Source organism: Periplaneta americana, chromosome 1 (assembly GCF_040183065.1).
Source record: "Periplaneta americana isolate PAMFEO1 chromosome 1, P.americana_PAMFEO1_priV1, whole genome shotgun sequence".
NCBI classification, from domain to species: domain Eukaryota; kingdom Metazoa; phylum Arthropoda; class Insecta; order Blattodea; family Blattidae; genus Periplaneta; species Periplaneta americana.
Genome location: NC_091117.1, coordinates 90,946,257 through 90,970,301, shown reverse-complemented (window position 1 = coordinate 90,970,301; position 24,045 = coordinate 90,946,257). Strand labels below are relative to the sequence as shown.

Genomic DNA, 24,045 nt, shown 5'->3' with positions numbered 1-24,045 from the left:
GCTGGGAGACCTGTGTTACAGATGTACAGCACGTAAAAGAAAAAGAACCCTGTCTGATAGATTATTTCAGGCAAAATTTGTTAGCCATTTCTCGTGCAGATTCAATTTTGACCCTGAATAATCTCTGCAGCTAAAAGTGCCATAAATATATTACTACTAATGCTGCTACTACTACTACTGATAAGCTACTACTAATGCTGCCACTACTACTAATAGTACTGCTGCTATTACTACTCTACTACTGCTGCTGCTACTACTACTACTACTACTACTACTACTATTGCTACTACTACTGCTACTATTACTACTACTGCTACTATTATGTGCCCAAGTTAAATCTGCATCCAGAAAGAATGTGAATCATCGTTTCCTCTTCCTCTGGCCTCTGTGACCTGTGAGTAAATACTGAGCTGATAAAGAGATGTTTACTGTTCGTGCCAGGGAGTTGTATGAGATAGTGGTGAATATATGTGTATAGGATGTGCTGAAAGTGTTGTACCCCTATAAATACTGTGAAAGTGTTAATATTATGCATTGTATTTCTCACACACACACACACACACACACACACACACACACACACACACACACACACACACACACATATATATATTACCTCACTCATTGCATTATCTCTTGTAACATGACCTCACTCACAGACGAAACAGTAGGTTGTATACTAACAACTAGAGCAATTAGAGCTATTAGCGCTTGTCTCTTGCATTCACAGGATGCAAATTTAACTTGGGAGTGTAATACTACTACTACAATCATAAGGGTATTACTAATACTACTACTACTACTGCTGCTACTACTACTACTACTACTACTATTGGGGTAGTACTAATGCTACTACTACCACCACCACCACCACCACTACTACTACTGCTGCTGCTGCTGCTGCTGCTACTGCTACTACTACTACTACTACTACTACTACTACTACTACTACTACTACTACTACTACTACTACTAATGCTATGGTACTACTACTATTTTGATACTACTGCCATTGCTACTGTTACTATTACATTATGCAGTAATGTGAGACAAGTGGTGTCTTTGCTTATAGTCCATCTGCATAATTTTAGGTACAGTAGATCCTCAATTATCCATCATAAGTCGCACTAGGTAGCGCAGTTGGTATAGCACTGGCTTTCTATGCTCGAGGTTGCGGGTTTGTTCCTGGCCGAGGTCAATGGCATTTAAGTGTGATAGGCTCATGTCAGTAGATTTACAGGCATGTAAAAGAACTCCTGCGGGACAAAAATTCCAGCACACCGGCGACACTGATAATACCTCTGCAGTTGCAAGTGTCGTTAAAGAAACCATAATTTAATTCCATCATAATGGAGGAGAGGAGGAACAGTTAACCGAAAAAGACGGATAATCTGTTCTTGTTCTTACCTTATTTTTGTGTTCTTTTGAAGAAATCTTGTCACTTTTTTCCTGAACTTTACTACCAGCAATTTTTTTTTCTAATTTCCATTCAAATTCTCCAAAGTAGAACATTCGCAAATTTAGTGCCATTTTTTTCCTTCTAAAACTTCATGAGGGACTGACTGCTGATTCAAGAACAATTTGTAATGGACATGCAATTCAGACACTATCTCTTCTTTCCCTCCACTAAAGTCATTGTAACTCACACTTGTAGTCTTTCATGCAGTGTCAGTAATAATAATAATAATAATAATAATAATAATAATAATAATAATATCATCACTTTTTATTTCATGCTTGAGAAGCACCAAGTGTGTATCCAGCTGCTGATTAATCCCTTCTTCATTCACATCAAAGAACTGGTAATTTTGTTCCACTTAATTTTTAATGTCTTCCATTAATATTCTTCCACTACCGTTATTCACTTCAAACCCTTGAAATTCGTCTGCAAGTTCCTCAGTGTTAAAGTTATTGCCCTTCTATTGGAATGTGCGGGGTGGGTGAGCGTGTGAACTGCTGTGAATGGAAACAAAGTGCTGAAGGTGAAAACTGATCAAGTGCAAAAAAAAAAACAAAGTTCTGAGAAAGCTAACAAACTGACCCATATATCTAAATGTGAGAAAGTAAGAATTAATTAAACTTTATTATAGTAAACTGTATGCCAATAAGTTGTATTTGTAACATTTTCAGGTCATTATTCACATAAAACTGAATAATATGGAGAGTTTTTCTCTCTCTCTCTCTCTCTCTCTCTCTCTCTCTCTCTCTCAAAACTTTGCTTTTTCCACTTGGTCAGTTTTCATTTTGACTGTGGCTTTGCATAGGGCTTATTGCAGAGAGTGCAGATCGAATTTTAGCTGGTTTTTGTGATTAATTAGGGGAAGGGAAGCAGGAAGATTGCTGGATAATCTAATGATAACCGAGAGACAGATAATTGAGGTTCTACTGTGTGTATATATTATGCTTCTGTGGCTCTTGATATTGTAAATATTAAATATTTTTCCTTATTATCTGTCTTTATTTCTCTTTCTCCAGGGGATTTTTATCTGGCTTGCAGTATAATTTAGGAACATGTTTCACACGACAGGAAGACTGTTGAACTTTATTTGTGGTGGTGTCGTTGCTTTGATCCTTTTCTCCATGTGGATGCATTCTAGTTATATTCTGACTTCCCATAGCATTATTTTATTTTATCTACTACCTTAATGTGGATTGTATTCCTATTGTTGCTTTTAATTTTTGGATTCATGGCTAATTTATTTTGTTTCTGGTGATTGGTAAACTGTGAGTTTCATTTCTATATTATATATCTGTAATACATATTAAAAACACGTTTAATCTTCAAACTACAGCAATGTTACATGTTTTAAAATAATGAAGGCAGTTAATTCGGTATTGAAATATTGTGGATTTTGCTGCGACTTTTATAAATACACATAATTATTGTGTTCATTAATAGAGACTGACAAGAAGGCTGTTTCAACTCACAGATTTTACTCAAAATGAGAAAACAAGGCAATTTGATGTAATGGAAAACAATGGTGATAGTCGCATATTTGGCTTTTATGTCGCTAGGGAGTTATAGAGGTTTAAAATCTGAATTACATGTCAATTTTGCGTGCAGGCATATGTTGTTGGACAATTTGCCTTTTAAGAATCCAGTTGAAGCAATGCGATAGCTGCTTTAGTGTTTGTAATCACAAGAAACATCTATCATCCCTGTTGCTGTCATAGTATTTATTTATTTTTTTTTTAAACTAATGGTGGGTACTTAACTTACATTATTCACCCATATGAAGTCAGTTACGTAGACCAATTTACCAACAGAGTCATTGTCCAGAGTGCTCCATAGTAGGCTGGTCTACACTACACCCACTATGAGATGAGATGGAGATTTGCTGGGATGCTACAGGGGAACTGGAGCTTCCCGGAGAAAACCCCTATGTTACCTAGATCATGGGCTTGCCCAACACAAGTAATAAATCAGGGATACATCGGGGATCGAACCCGGGTCCACAGGATTATAAGTCCAGCGCACTAGCCACGAGACCACTGTGGCGGCCCACTGTCATAATATGTAACAAGTACAATTCTGTTCCGTTGTGAATTGCAATTGAATGAATACAAAATGACGATCAATTGATAAGTTGTGATGACATGAGTGTTATATAGTTTTACACAAATTTCTAGCCAAGAGGACTGTCTTTGTACAATATTTTGTGAATATTTTCCCTCTATAATATAACTTTCCTAAAGTTAGGTATGTTGCTGAATTTGTAAACATGGATGCGAGCCAGATTTCATAAAAAGATGTCATTATAATACTTCAGGTAATTATTTTTAAAATTACAAAGAAACATTCAAAATGGTGTTCTGACAGTGACTCCTCTTGCAGAAAAACTTGCAAGAATGGTTGTAAAATTATAAATAATTACTCATTTCTCCTACTGTTCGTTAATTGTTGACTTTTCTACTAATATTACATATGGTAATGTCTGTTGACCAGAAGTGTTCTGGACACAGCATTTTCACACAGTACTGTACAGACATTTTGTGATGGCCACTTTCACACACTTATCAACATCATAGTCTCTATAATTATTCCACACACAATATCATTTCAATTGCATTCTTAAAAAAGTTTCTACATATATCTATGTTGTAATCACATTTATAATAAGCATAGACAACCTTATTTTGGAAAACAGACGAATAAAATTGATGACAAACAACTGAATGTAGCTTTAAAATAAAAACCTTTTCATGTTTCTTCTTGGAAAGTTCTGTAATAAACATACAGTAGAACCTCTATTGTCCATGGTAATGAAAGAGGGAAACTGGATGGTTAATCGAAAAAATTGGATAATCCGTACATAAAAGATCTTCATAAATTAAGTACATAATTCTTAGTCTCGTAATTTTCTCTGTTGTCTTGTGTTTAACATGGCTTTTAAGGGCCAAAGAAACTCCTTGTGATGGTTGTCTACGGAAAGATAGGAATAGTAGTAGTCTCATGTTGTAGATTTATATACATTATACATTTTATCTTAGTCTTTTGTTAAATCTCGCTGTTGTAATGCCAATCTCATATTCTGATGTGAGATGATTCACAGTTTCTCCTTTCCCAAACCTCTAAATTATTTGTCCTTTTTTTTATACTTAGCACAACACGTTTTCTTTTCACACAAGTGGAAGATATTTGCATTGAAGTTAGACAGTATGGTCTGTCAAACTTACAGTAGGACAAGGACTGAATGGTGTACGAGTTTGCAATTGTGCAGAAGTTCTTGGAGTCATTTCTTCGAAAACAGTACCAAACTATTTTACAAAATGAGAAAAACACTCCTCCTTCCACAAGTAACAGTTCCTGTTTGTTGTCAGCAGCTGCGGCATTCTTACTACAAACTATCATCATCATACCATTTCACGTATTAGACCTGGGTCTGTTACAGTCTCTATCCAGTGCTTTTTAGGTCTTCCCAAGTTTCTTTGGCCTCTAGGAGTACAGCGTAAGATCAGTTTTGGCAAACGGTTGGAGGACATCCTGGCAACATGTTCTTTCCAGTTCAATCTGTATTGTTCTATGTACTGGGTAATTGAATCTACTTTTTTTCTTTAAGAATGTCCTCATTTCTTTTATGGTCAAGGAGGGAGTAACCAGCAGTTGTTTTCATAAATCGCATTTTGGCTGTTGTGAGTCTCCTTTCATCAGCCTTTTTGATGATCCAGGCTTCGCTTCCATATGTAAGAACTGGTCGAGCAAGAGTTTTATATATCCTAAGTCTAGTGTGTCGCTGGACTTGAGAAGGTTTAAAAACCTGATTGATTACACCTAGAATCTTGGTGAATTTGGAAAATTTAATTTTCATATCTTCTTTGTCAGCAAATGAGAGATAACAGTCAAGGTAATTGAATGAATTAACACAAATTTTATTCTGAATTGGGTCTATTCCTAAAAATGTCATTACTTTCGTTTTCTGTGTTGAGATTGTCATATCAAATTTGGAAGCAGTATTTTCTAAGTTAAGTATGGCATGTTAGAGTTCGGATTTTGTTCTTGCAATAATAATCTGGTCGTCTGCAAATAATAAGGTATCGAGATGGGAATTTCGGCATAGTGGGATTCCAGCTACAGACTATGTAATGATAAAGCATTGTAATAATCCTATGTAGAAAAAAATACGTAATAATATAATGTACAGCATTTCATATTTTTTATGCAGCAAAAAAAAAAAGCGAGAGAAAAACAGATAGATGATCCGCCAATTGGATAATAGGGTGACAAATAACCGGGATTATACTGTATGTCTGAAATGTACTGCTCAAAGAAGCAAACATACAAGATTTGTACAAATTGTACGACTCCAGTGAAATGATTTTTCTTCAAAGTGACTTGCTATGAAAGGCTTCTTGAATTTCCTGGCTAGGAAATGTGTCATTGTCTGTCTGTACTGCCCACTTATGTAGAGCCACACTGTAATTTTGAACATCTGGATTGAACACATTAGTTAGCCATGTTGCATGATTTCTTGTGAACTTTCCAGAAGTACTCATTTCAGCATGAATATTAAATAGGTTACTTTTATGTAGTCTTTTTTGGAACCGAGTGTGCTGGCCCATTGCATGCAGCAGATAGTAGAAGTTGTAGGCTGCACAACTACAGAATCCTGCCAAGAGTCAGAACTGATTCGTGTTGAAGACACTCTTATCACCATAGATTTTCTCTCTGATGTCTGATTGTTTCCTTCTGTCTTCAAGACAAATTTTGTCACCTTCGTCGAGATTTTGCGATTTTCACTCTTGAACCTTTAAAGGAGTAATTTGGAAGCCAGAACTGAGCTGTTGAACTTTTTAGAAGAAATAATCGCCCAGTGCTATAGCCAGGCAACATTCAAAACATAGCGCTTTTTATTGTCGACTCATGCATGACATCATTGTTCTAGCATAGAGTTCAGTGCTTAATCCCAACTCCAGTCTGACTTGTAGGAGCATTTGGTTTCTGCACATTATGAAATGTTTGTTGCCACATTAAAAGTTTGTAATCGTGAACTTTCAGTTCATGAGACTTTGAATGAATTCGTATTGTTATCTTTTATTAATAAATGACAGACTTTGTTTTGGAAGTTTCTTAATATAATCTATGGCTCTCTGAAAAGATTTAGTGTTATATTTCTACAGTGGACGAAATCTAATGTTTGTTAGGTATCTTTGTTCTAAAACCTGTCAATTGTTCCTGATTTTTGTTGAAGTTATTTAGAATGTTGACTATTAATTCTGTTTTACCGTTTTTTTTCTTCTTCATGCAATTACTTGTTTTTACTAGCCCTTTGAATTTAGTTCTTCTGCTTCTTTACCTCACTTTGTTTCACTTTGTGATTCTAATGTCTGTAACAATACTTAACAACATCGTTGTAGATGATTTGACTGTGATTCCATCTAGTGACATCGCTATAATTCTTCAAAACTTCAGTTTTTATGTCAACGACCTTACAAGTTCATATTCATATCTTCACCTACATTCACTGTCTACAAACAATTCAATGGCTTTACTGAATGTTACATGTGTGTCTTTTGGGACACCCACCAAATGCAGCCTTATGCATTGCAAGAGGATTGTTGCTTAGTGTGTAAAATATCCTTAAAGGATAACATTTTAAATTCTTCTAACTGGTAAATAATGTAAAAGTGAATTGAACTACTGTCACCATTGTTATCAGTGATTCATATTAACTTGTTTTCGTATTTTGAATAAAATCGAGTTGAGGCATCTTCCTGTGAGCTAATCATAAACTTGTCCCACTTAAACTATCCAACCAGATAAATAGTACTACAGTACAATCCCTCATATCTGGCAATTCTGGGTCAAAGCCACTGCAGTTAATTGAAAAATTACTTTATGGGTTATTTAAAAATATATTGGTACACTCGTACATAGGTGCTGCCATCTTGCAACTGTTTTCAGACCTAATTAGGTCGCTATTTCAGAAGCTTTAGGGACAAGCCGTGAATTAGCTGTTTCACCATTTGTTGAATGGGTAAGAAAGCGCATATTACTCATGTAATAGCTGTTTGTGCACCCAAAGGTAGCTCATAACTTTGGCATTTTATGATAACATCACATTTATTATGTATAATGCACATTTATATATCAATAATAACGTATAACAGGAAGAACTCTATGGAACCAACACAGGTTCTTGCTCATTTTGAAAATGGCAGCTTCTGACCTGACTTCCCTAAGCAAAGTTAGCGATCTCAGTAGGTTTGAAATTTGTGGTTTGTGCAGTCAAAAGCGGCACATAACATTGCTATTTTGTGGTAATGTCACACTCAACATGTATAGCCTACTGCACATCTATATACAGTGCGTCCGCAAACTCTGCAGCGAGGAGATGGCAATGTATACTCTAGGGTAGTGGTCGTCAGCACTCACTGAAATGGGTAGAGTGCATAGAGGATAAGGAACTCTGCTCCTTCGTGCACAAGGGATAGAGAGACAGCATACCCGCCAGCAGTGACAATTGCACATTAGGGCTGTGTCTTGTCCAAGGGTAAGAGACGCTACCCCGAGCGTGCAGTGTTTTAATGACCGCTGCTCTAGGGGCTGATGTTGGTAGGTGGGATTCACCGCTAGCAGCTGTAGTTATGTTGGGAGGTGGAATTTACTGCTAGAAGCTGCAGTTATGTTGGGAGGTGGGATTCAACATTATTACAAATAAAACAGTAAATAAAATATACTGTACATTCCACTATCACAGTAGGTGCTAGAAGTGTTGTCCTCTTTCTTGAAGGCATAGTTCCATCCGTTTACAGTAGGTGCTGAAAGTGTTGTCCTTTTTCTTGAAGGCATAGTTCCACCCGTTTACATTTATTTGCGAACACTTTCACCAATCTTTCGCGTGTAATCGAATGCATATAATTAATTATCTCTGTCTTAAGTTCCTCTATGTCTTTGGGTTATTTCGATACACAAATGATTTAGCCGCACCCCAAAGGAAATAGTCGGGTGGAGTCAAATCTGGGGACAGCGGGGGCCAAAGTCCTTTCGTAATTATTTTGTCTCCAAAGAATTCCTCTAAAATTCGTAGGGACTGGTGTGCTGTATGAGCAGTAGCATTGTCCTGTTGAAAAAAATGAATGACTGATGTCATTTTCATTCAGCATAGCAATAAATGGATAAATTATCAGGGAACAATAGACAACTGAAGTTACGGTAGTATCGTAAAAGATCGGCCCTATAATTCGCGCTCACGATATGGCAATCCAGACTCTGATTTTCTCTGCGTACAATGGCATTTCTCTTAAGGCATGTGGATTTTCCAATGACCAAATTCGTGAATTTTGGGAATTAAGGAAGCCAGATAGATGAAACCAAGCCTCATCAGTGGAAAAGGTTCTATCTAAAATATCAACTCCATGTCGATTTACAAATCGCTGAAACCATTCACAATACGCTATTCTTTTTGCATGGTCCATACTCTGTAATTGTTACACAAGAGTAATTTTATATAGATACAAATTAAATTCTTTGGTTATGGCCTTATGTACTGTCGTACGAGAGATATTAGCTTCTTGTGATTATTTTCTCACTGATTTTGTGAGACTCCGCAACATGATGTCCGAAATGTCATCAAGCTTCCATTCTGTTAAAATTGTTGGCATACCATTTCGTGGTGCATCATGAACTGAACCTGTTGCACAAAATTTGCTAATTAAATCGCGTACAGTATCACGATGTGGACACCTCAAATCAGGAAAACGCAAACGAAATTTCAGCCTCATATTTTCCGTAAACTTTCTACCATCACAGAAAACCTCTTCTACAAAAAACACTCTCTTTTCAATAGTAAGCATTTTCGCCACACCAACCTTACACAAGAACTAAGACAAGAACACAACTTAAAGCATAAATACACAGGAACTGACTGTCGACAATACTGTTACAGTCGACTCCAATATTCTATCCTCCCCCACTACCACTAACTCCACTCGAAGGTCAACACTGAACATGTGTGAATGATTTTGCTGCCAACTTAAATCCTCCTGCTAGGAGATCGAGCATCTGTCCTTGCTGTGGAGTGGTGTGTGGACACATTGTAGCATATAACAGAAATCTGAGTGAACACAGGTTATTGTCCACTTTAAAAATGGCAGCTTCCAGCTTCTCCCTCCCTCCTCCTACCCTCTCTCCACTTTTGCACACCCTAATAATACTGCCATCTAATGGTGATAGCATCAGGTATTTCATTCAAAATTGTAGGCCGCAACTTCAATTTGTAACTTTTTTACAACTTTCCCTCATATTTTAATTTTTCTTTTTCTTGTTCAGAAGTGTTGTTGTTTTGGAATTGCTGGTTATTTAAGTGCCACATATAAGGGATTCCACTGTAATTGTACTATAACGTGTATCTGAGTATATCTGGTTTAAAAATGTAGTATACATGAGTTTGTTTTACAGTTTGTTGATTTTTTACGTTTATAGATGGGCAGGACATGTAGCACGTATGGGCGAATCCAGAAATGCATATAGAGTGTTAGTTGGGAGGCCGGAAGGAAAAAGATCTTTGGGGAGGCCGAGACGTAGATGGGAAGATAATATTAAAATGGATTTGATGGAGGTGGGATATGATGATAGAGACTGGATTGATCTTGCTCAGGATAGGGACCTATGGCAGGCTTATGTGAGGGTGGCAATGAACCTTTGGGTTCCTTAAAAGCCAGTAAGTAAGTTTGTTGATTTTTGGCCTCTTTCTGTTTCAAACTTCTGTTATACTGTATTGTGCTTCATTTGGGCATTTGTTGTAATTTTATTGGGTAATGTTTGCTTGGGAACATACTGTAATAATCTTTCTTGTGAAAACTGCAGACTGTGTGTATGTCATACATTAGTGATATTTTTTCTGTTATTAGGCCTTACCCTTTCAAATTACTCTGGCACATAAAATATGTCAGTATTTGTTAACAAGGATTAAAAACATATATAATATTCATTGTCTTCAAACATATACATAGCTATATGAAACTAGTTAATGGCGGTCTTGTTACATTACTGTTTCTTACGTAATCTCCTCAAATCTTACAATAAGCAATCATTTAAAAATTACTAATGCATATTACTCTTGATATCAGTCAACCCTCGTAATCTCTATTAAATCTAAAAATATTTGCCATTACCCTAACTATTCATTATTATAACACAAAAAACAAAACTTCTACATTTTACTTAAAATCTACAGCAATCCGAAGTTATTAATAATAATTTGATTTTCTCTTCCCATCCTACTTGCCGGCCTGGGTGGCGCAATCGGTAGAGTGCTGGCCTTCTGTGTCTGAGGTTGTGGGTTCGATCCCAGCCCAGGTTGATGGAATTTAAGTGTGTTTAAATGCGACAGTCTCATAATATCAGTAGATTTTACTGTCATGTAAAAGAACTCCGGGACAAAATTCTGACACACCGGTGATGCTGATATTACCTTGGCAGCTGCAAGCGTCGTTAAATAAAGCAATTTATAATTTACCCATCTCACTTTAAATAAAATATAAATTTACTTAATTTCTTCAAAGTATTTTGACTTACAGTTCCGCATAATTTATTACAGCTATTCTTTTGTTTAATTAAAAAATTTTGTCTTTTGTAAATAATTTTCTTAAATTTTGGGTTTCTGGACATAGTAACAATACGTGCATCACGTCATCTTCCTGATTGCTGAAAGGGAAATTATCTTTCCTAATGTTTTCCCTTCTGTTCCTTAAATTCCATTTTCTTTTTCTACACCACACTAAACCCATCCATTCTTCCTTAGAGTTAACTCATATATTCTTCTTGTCCCCATAACATTTTAATTTCCCTATAATCAATTAATGACTGTTACTTAATTAAATCATTGTAAAACTCTTCTCTAGCTATCTCATTACTTCTCTTATATATGATTTTGTATACCAAAGTTATATTATTTTCCTTGATTTTTTGCTGTATCCAATTTACACCTAATCTGTAACATTATAATTGTAATTCTTTTAGCCATTTCGATTTCATTTTCGCCAAACACACAAATTTTATGCATTTTTTCCTTATTATCTCCTTTCTTTGTAATATATCTCAAATATTAAATTTTCGTTACTAAAGTAGTTCCCCTTCATAACTAGTCACTACATTTGAGGAATTTCAAGATATTACTAAATATTTTTTACAAAATTTGACTCTTATTGTATCAAAATAATAATAGTAATAATAATAATAATAATAATAATAATAATAATAATAATAATGATGATGATAGTTAATTTCCCATATTTCTGTATTGTGAAATATCTTCGATTTAATTATAGCTCTGTGAACGTCCTTTCAGTTTTTACTACCATCTATTTAAACATTTATCAATTGCTGCAATACATTAAAAATATACAAGTACACCTCAAAAGTAATGACAATAAAATTCTTATGCCCAATGTGTGTCTTCATGTTAAGTAGTGAGGAGATACACAAGCAGAACAAGCTCAGTTTACTCAGCGCTGTAGTACTTTCATTATCACTAGTTGTTTAATGTCATGTTGTGCTTGAAATGTTAAGAAATATATACGGGGATGCTTTTTGTCTTCAGCACAAGTTTTCAGATAGCACAAAATTTTAAAGAGGGCTGAGGAAACATTAAAGATGAACATTGTTCCAGATGACTGTCCTATTGAAAACTGATGACAGTGTCTCAAAAGTACGTTCTATGTTATCAAAATATGGGTGGTTAACAAGATGATTGTGTATGACATAGGCATGAGGAAAACTTATGCAAAGATAGAGTACAAGAACCTGTCTGTCCATTAGCCAGGAAATGTTGAATTATGTGGCAATCTAGCTGAATTCCGTGCATAAAGTCATAACAGGCATCGAATATTTGAGTACAAGATGCGGGGGGAGGAGGAGGAGGGGGAGTCACAAAGTGGCACACATCAACTTCTCGTCTGAAGAATTTATACTACAGTACCAGACAGTGAATCCAACCTTTTGCCTTAAGATCCTTTATTATTTGAGAAGAAAAGGTTCTGTATTTGCGACCTGACATTGCTGCCTCTTCAATCTTTCACTAAGACAAAGCTTCCAGTCACACTTCATTATCAATTGAAGAATTTTTGGCAGAGAAACAGATTCCAGTACTTTATCATCCTCCTTACCGTTCCTTGTGACAATTTTTTATTTATGAAGATTAAACAGTAGTTGGAAGCGTCACTACAGAATGACAGAAAATGTAAAAAAAAGTTGTGTTACAGGTTCTAAAAGAACAAGACTACTAGAATAATATAAATGAAAATAAGTACCGGTATTGACACATTTTGTGTGCCATTATGTGTTCAGTGTCAGTATCTTAATTTGATAAAATAAATATTTGCCATCACTTCTTTTGTGTGTGTGCTGTGAAAAGTATTGCATGATTCCTATTGTATTTTTAAAATGAGGGGTTTTGTGTATGTGCATGCAGTGGTATATTAAAACGTGAAATAACAACTCGTAATGTTTTGTATAAGATGCTAATAAACATGATTTAACATTTCTGCTGCATGTTCTTTGACTTTTATAGACTAAAAGTAAAGATGTATTCATGTATATTTATGTATGTTAATGTTCATAATTGTATTTAAGAAACATTTTACAAGTTACTATCTATATCAAGTTTGACAATGTCCAGATCTTGATTATACGCAAGTGTAATCCATATCCTGTATTCTTGATTAGTGTATGGCTTCTTTGCACACAATAGCTTTGGGTTTTGTAGAATATCCATTATGATCTGTGGTGTACTTGTAAAATTTATATAATTTTTTTTAATACATTGCAATATACTTTGATACTTTAATGCTTGGTTGATGGGATTACTTTTTAACACATTAATGTACAGTGTCTCCCACAATAGAATGTTGACAACTCAACAATGTGTTCTTGTGCTCATTCTGAGCAGAAAAATGCTTGACATGGGTCTGATCTGCAAATGTTTGCCAACAAAATCAGAAGAAAAAAACAGACGATAAGCAATAAGTATTATTATTGTTTGTACTTCTGCAGAATTACAATACTACATTGTCGACATAGTCTCAGATTTGTGTCTCATATGAAATGTAAACTTCAATAGGAAATTACAGTATCATTTTTATTTCCTGTTTAATGTGTGTAATTACATTACTGTTTTGGTTTTAGAAATGATAGCATTACATTATTTATCGAAATGATAACATCTCCCTGTATTAACAGGCTGCCACATAGACGAGCATATTGTGCAATAGGATATTGAAATTATACAAATAACAGATGTTCAAGTTATGATTCATACAACAATGCAATGACAAGAAATTATTGAATAAATAATTATTAATTAGTTATTTGAAGATATTTGTTGACCATTCAGATGATTCTGGAGTAGAAATATGAATTTCTCAGAGCTGCAAGAATGATGTCATCAGTTACCTTCCTCTGTAGGCTGAAACATTGCCAGGTTCAGAAGAAGAAACCAGAAATAGTTATGCGCACTCCAACGAAAAGGCCTATTACTTCAATTTGTTATAGGCCGTATTTGTCCATAAAATATGGAACAGTAGGTAAATAAATGTTTTTTTCCCCCTATTTATATCTTCAGGTTAGCTCTTTTGCTTTTCAAATCCCAAAGTGGAATTGATGATGTAACCATTGTTGCTATTTGTTGGGATGGCAATAATGTCTATTCTTCTTGTACTGTCATTGCCTGTCAATCTGTGTACGTCTTCGAAGATTTGGTAATTAATTGATCTAAACTGTTTGGCGATCATCAAATGAATTCTATGGTGTCGTGAGTTATGTAGTACTTCATCATGTGGCCAAGAGCCCAGGACATGTGCATAGGTTTCTGGCTCTGTGCATCGCCAATAGAGGATGTTGTCCTGAGTCCTGCCTGGAAGGGAATGTATGGAAGACACAATCATATGCTGTCATCTTAATACTTTCGCACCACTTGCTAGAGGTCAGGCATTCACTATGTTGTACCCAGGAATTTGCTGTTCACTCGCTGTATAGCTCTATGCCAAGGCCTTTGTGAGGTAGTTTAGCCCAAGTCTCTAATTCCTTTTCTCGTAGTTTTTTCCTCATGTGTCAGGCGTCATACAAACTGATTCGTGAGTCTTTAATTACGTCGGATGTCTCGGTGAATTGCAAAGATTTGACACATTCAGAGCTTTCAGTAAAGAGATTACAAGTGGCTGCAACATAGAGGTTGGCTGACAGAACAAGGACGCGACAAGTATTGGCGTGCTGAAGATGGGCTTCCCATTCTGCTTTGAAGAGGCCAAGACCTTTACACTTCATATTTGAATAAAGCATATGATCTGGCGTGTCTCAATTACGAGGATATTTGTGGCTCGAAGTCGCTTGTCGAGACAACCTTGTGCTCTTTGTGTATCTTCATTTATTATGTAATTATGCACTTCATTGCAATATTTACTCAAGCTGTGTTCTTGTTTGGCTTGACAGCATTCACAAGAAACTTTCTGTGTCTCCAGATGAAGTAATATAAAGGAAAAAGATCTTGTGATCTTGCTGGCCAAGTCACTGAAAGTACATGAGAAACGTGAGTGCACTTGTGAGAATTTATTGAACTTTGTTTCAAATCCGTATTTAATGATGATAGTCCATTTTGTACAGACCCAGAAACAAAATTTGGGCCACCTGAATTTTCCAAGTACCCATTATAACATACTGCACATGCTCAGTGCTTAAAAAGGAAAAATTGAACAGTCGGCCATCTACATAACCAGAGCATACCAAAAGCTAATTCACACTTTTTTGACAAAATGTTGTGAATCTGGACTTAGGTTGATTGGAACTTTCTTTTCTTTTATTTTTTTTTTGGTAGGTTATTTTACGACACTCTATCATCATCTTAGGTTATTTAGCATCTGAATGAAGTGAAGGTGATAATGTCGGTGAAATGAGTCTGGGATCCGGCACCGAAAGTTACCTAGCATTTGCTCATGCTGGGTTGAGGGAAAACCCCGGAAAAAACCTCAACCAGGTAACTTGCCCCAACTGGGAATCGAAACCGGGCCACCTGGTTTCATGGCCAGATGGGCTAACCGTTACTCCACAGGTGTGGACCAACTTTTCTTCTTGGAATGATACCAGGAACATGTGGTTGAGCTATTATTGACAACTCATTGCAGAACACTCTATATTGCGTAAAATTTTCCATTATCCCCATTTTATTAAATTATGGAATAGATACACTCGGTGAATAGATCACGAGAGAAACTTTGTTATATAGGCAGATGTTTACATTGCTAACATTTTATTAATCTAGTACAACCTGATTTTGTCTGTACAATCTGGGTGAATGTTATATATTATTTATTGCTCAATAGTAGATGCCATATTTACTTATGAATCAAAATGTGTTTGTTTAATCGCGACTTGGTTTTGTTCCTACGAACATAAAATCGAAATATTATTGCATATTTTGTATAATTTTGTATTGGTTTAGTGGTTTTTATTTTGTAGCATTCATTTTATACACTTGACAACGAAGAGTATCATAATTTTATATATTTTATTTTACATATCAAAATCAAATATTTAAAAAGATGAAAGATTGAGATAACTATTTTATATTTTATACTTCTATTGAAGGGGGCTAAAGAAAAATAAACGGCATGTTACAACAGTTCTACATATGAGAGAGAATCTGAGGTGGTAATTTTATAAAATATAATTAATATTTTTTAAAGTATTTAAGTTTATTTTAAACTAATATCCTTCAAAGCTGTAAATGAAGATTACATTTCTTTAAGCCTTCATAGAACACAAATTTATTTTTGAAACAAAAATTCTTCACTTTATTGTGTAATACCTTACATTTCATAAAGTAAAATTTATTAGAATCGTTTTTATTGATTGTTTTAATCATCATGGTTTAGGAATTTACTCATTCATAGTGATTTTGAATTTTGAACATTCATGTCGGAAGACCTCTTTTGATGAAATTGTTATTCACACGAAAAAGTTCTACTTATATCCATAATGCTTGCAATTTCTCTTTTATATTGGTTCTCTATAGTGGCCATCTTATTCCTGTATTTTTGGGTAGTACATTTACTGGCAAAATAAATTCCCCACTGTGTGAAATATCAATAACAGTATAACAACACTTCATTAAAAGATTTTTCCACTGTACCCACGTCTTTGCTGTTTAAGATTAGTATTGTTTTCTTCCTTTCGAGGAATTTCCTTTGCGAAAGGGTAGTTTACACCTCTTCCCCCTCCAGCACCAATCCTAGACTTTTCTGTGTAATAAATTTTGTCCTTCAAGAAATAAAGTTTTTGGCTTGCTAATGATTTGGTTCTTTAAATCTGATAAATCTATCATTAGTTTTGTAGAAAACTGTTTAGACTTTTTAGTCTGTTTAACCCACCTTAGATCGTCCTGTACAGAATCATACAATACGAGGGTTGTTTGAAAAGTTCATAGTCTGACATACAAATTAAACTACGATTATTCTGAAACAATCTTCATTTCTCATCATAATCTTCCCTGATATTCACACACTTGGTCCACTGGTGCTGGAATGCTGCTATATCCTGCTTGTATATAGATGCCTCGAGGTCTACAAAAAAACCTTCTGCTGCTACGATAACGTCTACATTTGAGGTTTGGGACAAGAAATAAATTAGCTGGTGCGAGGTCTGGTGAGTAGGAGGGGATGCGGCAACAATTCGAACTGATTGCGTCTATTTCGTGCTTCTACAGCAGTCATAAGACTTCCATTTGCAGGTGTTGTTCATTCCTGACAGATATTTCTCTTCTGAAATGTATTTTGCGCTTTTAGAATATGCTGTGGCTAGTAAAAATGTTGTCATTACGCACCTAGCTAAAATAGCACATACTTCGTCGTATTTTACCAAAGAAATTGAACTTGTGACTTCTTATGAACCTTAACTTGTGTTACGTGAAATAATTTAATTTTCAGATTTGTCTGAATAGCCTAAACAATTAAATACCTACTTGGAATAAGGCTCGTCTTGTTTTGTACCAACCACCACGCCTGTCCTCGTCAGCGGTTTGCTGCTGTGTCCTTTTTCTACTTATAACTTCTGTCCAACTATCATATGCCTCCTCCTTGTGATCTTCTTTCCTGTTTTTCCAGCGTTTGCATCTTCTTCCTGTTCCTTTCCATTGGTTGCATGTAGTTTGTTTTTCTTTGGTCCTTCAAATATCAGTCTTTAATGAGTGTAGATTATATATAAATACATATCTTTAACTCTTAAGTTAATGTAACATATTTAAGTCTAAGTATAAAATACCTGCCATCTGGCCTTACTGTTGGATTCTTTTTTAAGAACTGTGTGCAAAAATAAAGTGTCAAACTTTGTTATATTGTAAACACTATTATGAAACGTGTTTAACAGCGTTTGTAATAACAAGTTGCCATATCATTTAGATGTACTACAAATAATAACATAAATATGACATAGGCATTTAGATATAATGCAAATAACACGAATATGACATACAACGATGTATATCCTCAAGTACTTAATGTGCAGTAACCTGATGATTAGTCTGTAGTGTGATTCGGTAATATGGGAGTTCAGAAGGAAATTTGATATATACACACACTGTTAAGCAATGTCAGCAGTTTCATCTCAACAACACTCTTCTATTTTTAGTTCAAGCTGTAAGATAAGTTAATTGAAAGTTTTTTTTAAGGTAATCTTTCTTAAATGTTAGGGAATCATTTAAGATGTTACACATTAAGTAACATATATTTTGCATTCAGATTTCAAATTCATTGTTATAAATATGTTTTTTAAATTAAAAAACACAAGCTTGTAATTTATTACCAACAATTTGAATAAGACAGACAGTATTCTTGACATAATTTTTGTGCCATTGAATTTGTATATCCAAATGATGGAAATTGAGCTTTGGAAAATCATCGTGTGGCTGAATTATAACGAGATATACCATATTTATCAAAAGAAGTTATTTTTATATGTTTTTATTTAACATGATTTAAAATGAGCACTTGTACAGAATTAAGCTACGAGTTCTGATGAAAAGGTATCAGATTAAAGATGGTAGCTCACTTATTTTACCTGTAGTTCAAAACCTAGCTCCTTTCGAATACCACTTCTGAGTTAACACACATCTCCCAATGGTGCTTCCGCATCCAGAAGTATTTTTCAAATTACCATGTTTTGGGATTCTTCATCAGGCACTTCATCATGAAGTGTGTCCTGAAATCTCGTTCCTCCCTTTAAATGATATCTTGAATCAGGCAAAGAGCCAAAAGTCTTACAGAGTCATCTTTGGGAGTAGAGGGACTGCTGAACCTTGCAAAGCGGGCAAAGCCTTGTGTCACCAAAAAGTTTTGGAAGAGATACAGTGCATAGATTGGAGCATGGTCATGATGGCTCTGCCAATCACTCTGTCTCTGTTAGAGGTAATATCTTTCATTGAACAAAATCTTGTAGACGACAGAGAATAGTCACTCCTTGTTTGGAGCTTACTCATGATGAACTATGCCCAGGGCCCTTTTCTACAAATTAAAACTCTAAGTTACTGTAAAGCAGGATGATCCAACGTTTTATTACTTGAGGGCCAATCAAAATATTTTGTGAGCAGATGAGCGTCATCACTTCAAAATTATCTATTTGAATAATACTGGAAGGGAAAAAAAGAGGTATGTTACGTGTAGCTTTACAGGAGATGACATCATAAGTTGTACCTGCATAGCATATACTTTACATTTATATTAAAAGACATTCATGGAAACTTCAATTTACTCGTTTTATACACCTTAAAAATTGATTAGAATTACATGCAAATACTATTTACTTGTTTAATAAGGAGACAGGTAATTTAACACAAAACATTCATATAAACTTCAACCAATTTACTCATTTGACACTTTAAAATTAGGAAGTTAAATATGGAGATTGGCACTGCTTTCTGACGCAAGTTTCTCAATGTCCACTTTAAGCTCTTTGAGTGAAAGATTCAATACAATTCACTTATTTAATAAGCAGACAGCCAATTTAACACAAAACATTCATGGAAACTTTAATTCACTCATTTAACACGTCTAAAAATTAAGAATGTTAATGTGAAGATTGGACTGCTTTTCTGACGCAAGCTTCTTAATAGGAAAATGTTCTTTTGAAATGAGCTTCCAGAAATTTTCAGGAATATTTACATTTTTTGGTTTGGAAAAATGGATCAGACTGAAAATCACAAAGCTCCATTTGAAGGTCAAAGGGCATTTGCCTCACATAAGTTTCCACGGGGCTGTTAAAGAGTGCAAGTTTTGGCTTTAAAGTGTCAAAGTCTTGGAATCTGTTCTTGAACTCCTTCTTGACACCACTTATGATTTCCTGAAAATCGTTGAAGTTTATGTCATTTTTTTTATTTTTTTTAGCTGTTGGCAAGGTGGGAAGTGTGCTGTATCATTTTCTGTTAAGGTAGTTTGCATTATATTAAGTTTACTCCAGATTCCTTCAGTATGTCCACAGAGCCAGGAAATATTTTGTTTTCTATCTTGCAATTTCAGATTTAAAGTATTCAAATGGGATGTAAAATCGGTCAGGAAGGAAAGTGTATGTATGATTTGGTATCTCTCAGCTTATCTTGATATTCACGCTCAGTATTTTCATTTTTCAGAAAAGTAAAAATTTCATTCCTTAACCCAAAAAATTGCTTCAGACAATTTCCAGCACTTCACAATACAGTGAAATGTCGCCATATTCAGTTTCCAAAGCATTAAAAAAAAAAAAAAAATGCTATGTGCCTTTGAGCTTTTTTGCCTCCCCTTATTAAATTTACAATATTCACAACTGTTTTCAATATGTTATTGAGTCTTAAAATTTTTGCATGGAGGCCTCTTGGTAGATAATACAATGAAAAACAAACATTGTATTCCTTTTTCTCTAGAAAGTCCTACTAGCCCAGTTTTGTGCTCAACCATAGCTTTAGCTCTGTCTGTTGCTATGCCAGAACATTTACCAAAACCTCCATATTGAGAAATTGCATTATCCATTGCCCTAAATATGTCAGTTTCTTTGGTACTGCCTTTTAAAACTTGTAGTTTGAGGAGTTCTTCGTGAATTTCGAATTCTGAGTTTATTTGTTCTAGTAACAAAGATAAGAAGCTGACTGATATCAGTTATATCTATGCTTTCATCTAGCGCTAGATTTGTGCATAATGTCCCGCAGAGTAGCTGAAACATCATTTCCCATTTCATTAACTCTCCTACTTACTGTTTAATCTGGCAGAGCTCCTGCTGGGTCTCTGAGACCCAGAACAAATAGTTTACATGTTTTATGTTACTATGTAAAAACATAGTTAAACTCTCATTTAACAAAAAAAAAAAAAAAAAAAAAAAAAAAAAGACTGTATAATAACTGTAAGATAATTTTTTTTAAATATCTAGATTGAGTCTGATAGATCTGGAGTGAGCATTTATGCTAGGGAAATATGTGCAAGCTCCGCCGGGTTAATGGGACAAGGAGACTGTTCCAAACTTTTTAGTTTCTTATTGTCCCCAAAGACAAATGCCATTTTATAGCACATTACTTAATGAGCTCACCATCTCTAAAAGACTTCTTACTTTTTACTAGCTCCAAACATGCCTCATATGATGCTGTTAAACCTGTAGGGTCTGTTGGCTGAAGAAAAATATTCTTTCGCTTAGTCGGCTTCTGCCTCAAATCATTAAACACAGAACTCCTTGCAGCTCCTTGGTATTTGTCATATTTTATTTTATGCAAGCTAGGTGTCTGAGTGATGCTTACATTATACTCATTTGTAACACTTAAGACTTGGGAACAGCTAACACATTGTGGTTTACTGTCATATTATTCAATAAAAAAAATAACTCTCTTGTTACTTGAATTGAAATTGTCAACTCTCCGTCTTTTTGGTTCTGCTATTTTGAACTGTACTAAATGTTAGCACACAGAATGGATTACCAAGCTTGAACAATGAAGTTTGGCATTGAGATGGCTGTAACTCAAGAAAATAAACATAGCAGTCATAAAATGCTGCCATCTCTAAGAGGGAAACATACTGCTTTGATCATATCTATGTTTTGACATAATTGAATGAATTGCCATCTAACAAACATTATAAAACTTCAATACAAAATTTCGACTGAAATCTAAATTACAATTTATTTTGTTGGTTTATACATTATGATTATATCATATTTTTAAAAATTGTATAAAAGGGTCGAGGGCCAATAAAATCAGTACGATGGGTCGCGAGTTGGACCATGCTGCTGTAAAGTATGGACCTGTATAATATATCTGTACCATAAAATTATGTACCTATAACACCATACGTTATTAGTAAATGGCAAACATGTACAAATGATGTCATAATAATGACGACGTATGTAGGTACATGCTGCATACTGCTTGCATTAGTGTCTTTACACCTATGTTAAGGTTATGTTCATCTCCCTTATTTCTGATATCATATTTAAAGAACTGTGACAAAAATTAATGATACTAAAATATTTTTCTGAACTCTGTTATCACATTATCTTGCAGTTCTGATTTTTTTAAGACAGCCTAATTTTATCTCTATAGGAATTGCAATAGTACCAATTATAGTCAACAGACTTCTCTAGTCTGTTTTTCAACCTCTGTAGCAAGTAACATAAAACATTCATTATTCTCAAATTCTCTTTTAAATTAGAAATTTCTTTTTCCTTTATAAACTTTGTGATTTTTACCACCATCCCCATCATTTTCATTGCTATTAGACATAGTTCATAAATTATGTTGATATAACACTAATAAAAGTGTTTGAATATAATCTTGTATTACAATTTTAGTTTCATTGGTACAGAAAACTGTACAATTGTATTATGTCAACTTTTGTGGAACACAGTTCTTATAATTTGTGCAAATTACAGGTGTATTTATTTGTAATATGTTGTAGTACTTTTGTGGAATAGGGCCCTGGTAGTCGAAAAAAAAAACTCAGTACGACCTTCATATTGCTTCGTGATTGCTATGCCTTCTTTGACATTTTCCATTCAGATGACCGTGTCTTTGTCTTAGGGTCATAATCATAGTCTCAGGTCTCATTTCCTGATCAGGTTTTTTCACGAAAACAGGGCCATGGACACGGTATTATTTCTGATCATGAGGTAGGAATCTGAGAACAAGTTTTGCAGTGACATAGTGTATGCCAAGACCATTGGTCAGAATTGGTTGCACTCAGCCAAATAGAATTCTCACTTCACTCACTCTCAATAATTGAAGACCTCTCCGGAAAAAGAATGTAAACATCAAATTAATGAAATTTGTGACTTAGAAGGAAAAAGTAATTTTGAAGTATTCATTTATTACAATAAATGATTACATCCAAGCTGGATAAACTTGTATCCTTGATTAGTCAGATGGTTCTGCTAGTAAATATAGGCCTAACGAAATATGCCCCTGAAATTACTTTCCTTTCTACTGAAATGTATATTTGTTGGTTAGACCCTTATTCCGGGTGGGTCTTCAATTGTTATTCGACGATTTTGCATCACTGACTGTCACATTTTCTCTATTATTTTGGGATTTCTACTGGTTTAGGATATACCAAAACATTAGTCACTCTCAATTGACGTTTAGTCATGTTTGAAATGACTGTAATGCTATTCTTTGATCTACGTAGCACCCATAATTTCATTACCAAAAGCTCTTTTTATCACTCAGTTGCCTACAATTCATGTCACTCACCAAATTTTTTACAAAATCTAATGCAAATTCTTTGCTCAACACATTCGGTCATTTCGGCTGGAAACATGAACGTGCTGAATATAAGGTACAAGTGCGATTGTTATGACTGCCTGACATTGACTGAAGGGCTGCATGGTCTGGCAAAAAATCACACATGCCGTGTAGTGTCCAAGGTCGTAGTTGTATGCCACATCAGCCCTGCCTCCAAACTGCAACTGGTTGGCAAAAAAATAAGATCAGATACTTTTTGATTAGATCTCATCTGTGCACATTTTATATTTCAATTACATCGAATGAAATTAATTACAATATTATTTAAAGATACATTTTCCTGTCCAATTGTGTAATATTAATCTTTAAGCAGTGTCTTTGCCCATGTGTCAGGAATACTGTCTTAAACAATTGTTACTTACAATTTTGTTACCCATTCATGGAATGTCTTCAATATGTTAAATTATATTTTACAAAAAATAGGCTTTATAATCAGAGTAAAATGTAAATAAGATAGATTTGTCATTTTTATTTCATAATATGGTATGTTAAGTAACTTTAATTTAGCTGTTTTATTACATGACTGTAATGTTAAGTCTCACAAAAGAACCATCATGTAACATTGTGAACCAAAGTTACCAATTTAATTCTGTGATTTAATATACATCCGTCCACTACACTGTGAATTTCATAAAAAGATTTACATTGTATTGTAACATAAGAGGGTCCATTATTTAAATTCAGGTAAAAAAATCAAATGTATTCTACTTAAGAAAAAGAATAAACATTGTTACTTTTTTTCATATGTATATACAATGTAAAGTTTCAATAAATGCAGAATATATTGAATAAATTGTATGTATACTTACAA

At 34.6% G+C, this 24,045-nt stretch overlaps 1 protein-coding gene across 7 annotated transcripts in view; it reads left to right on the top strand.

Annotated features, from left to right (window-relative positions):
• LOC138698097 (ankyrin repeat domain-containing protein 27-like) overlaps positions 1-24,045 on the top strand; it is a 90,725-nt gene that overhangs the window by 38,147 nt on the left and 28,533 nt on the right. The window contains exon 11 of one of the 7 annotated variants that reach the window (XM_069823865.1): positions 1-24,045. This exon is cut by the window's left edge and continues 5,651 nt beyond it. The exons of 4 other annotated variants lie outside the window; for them this stretch is intronic. Coding sequence is in view for 2 of the 3 variants with exons in the window: in XM_069823843.1 (XP_069679944.1) it covers positions 2,476-2,539 (64 nt within the window). In the remaining variant the exon portion in view is untranslated. 2 more of the 7 variants (XM_069823858.1, XM_069823843.1) reach the window with 2 other exon arrangements.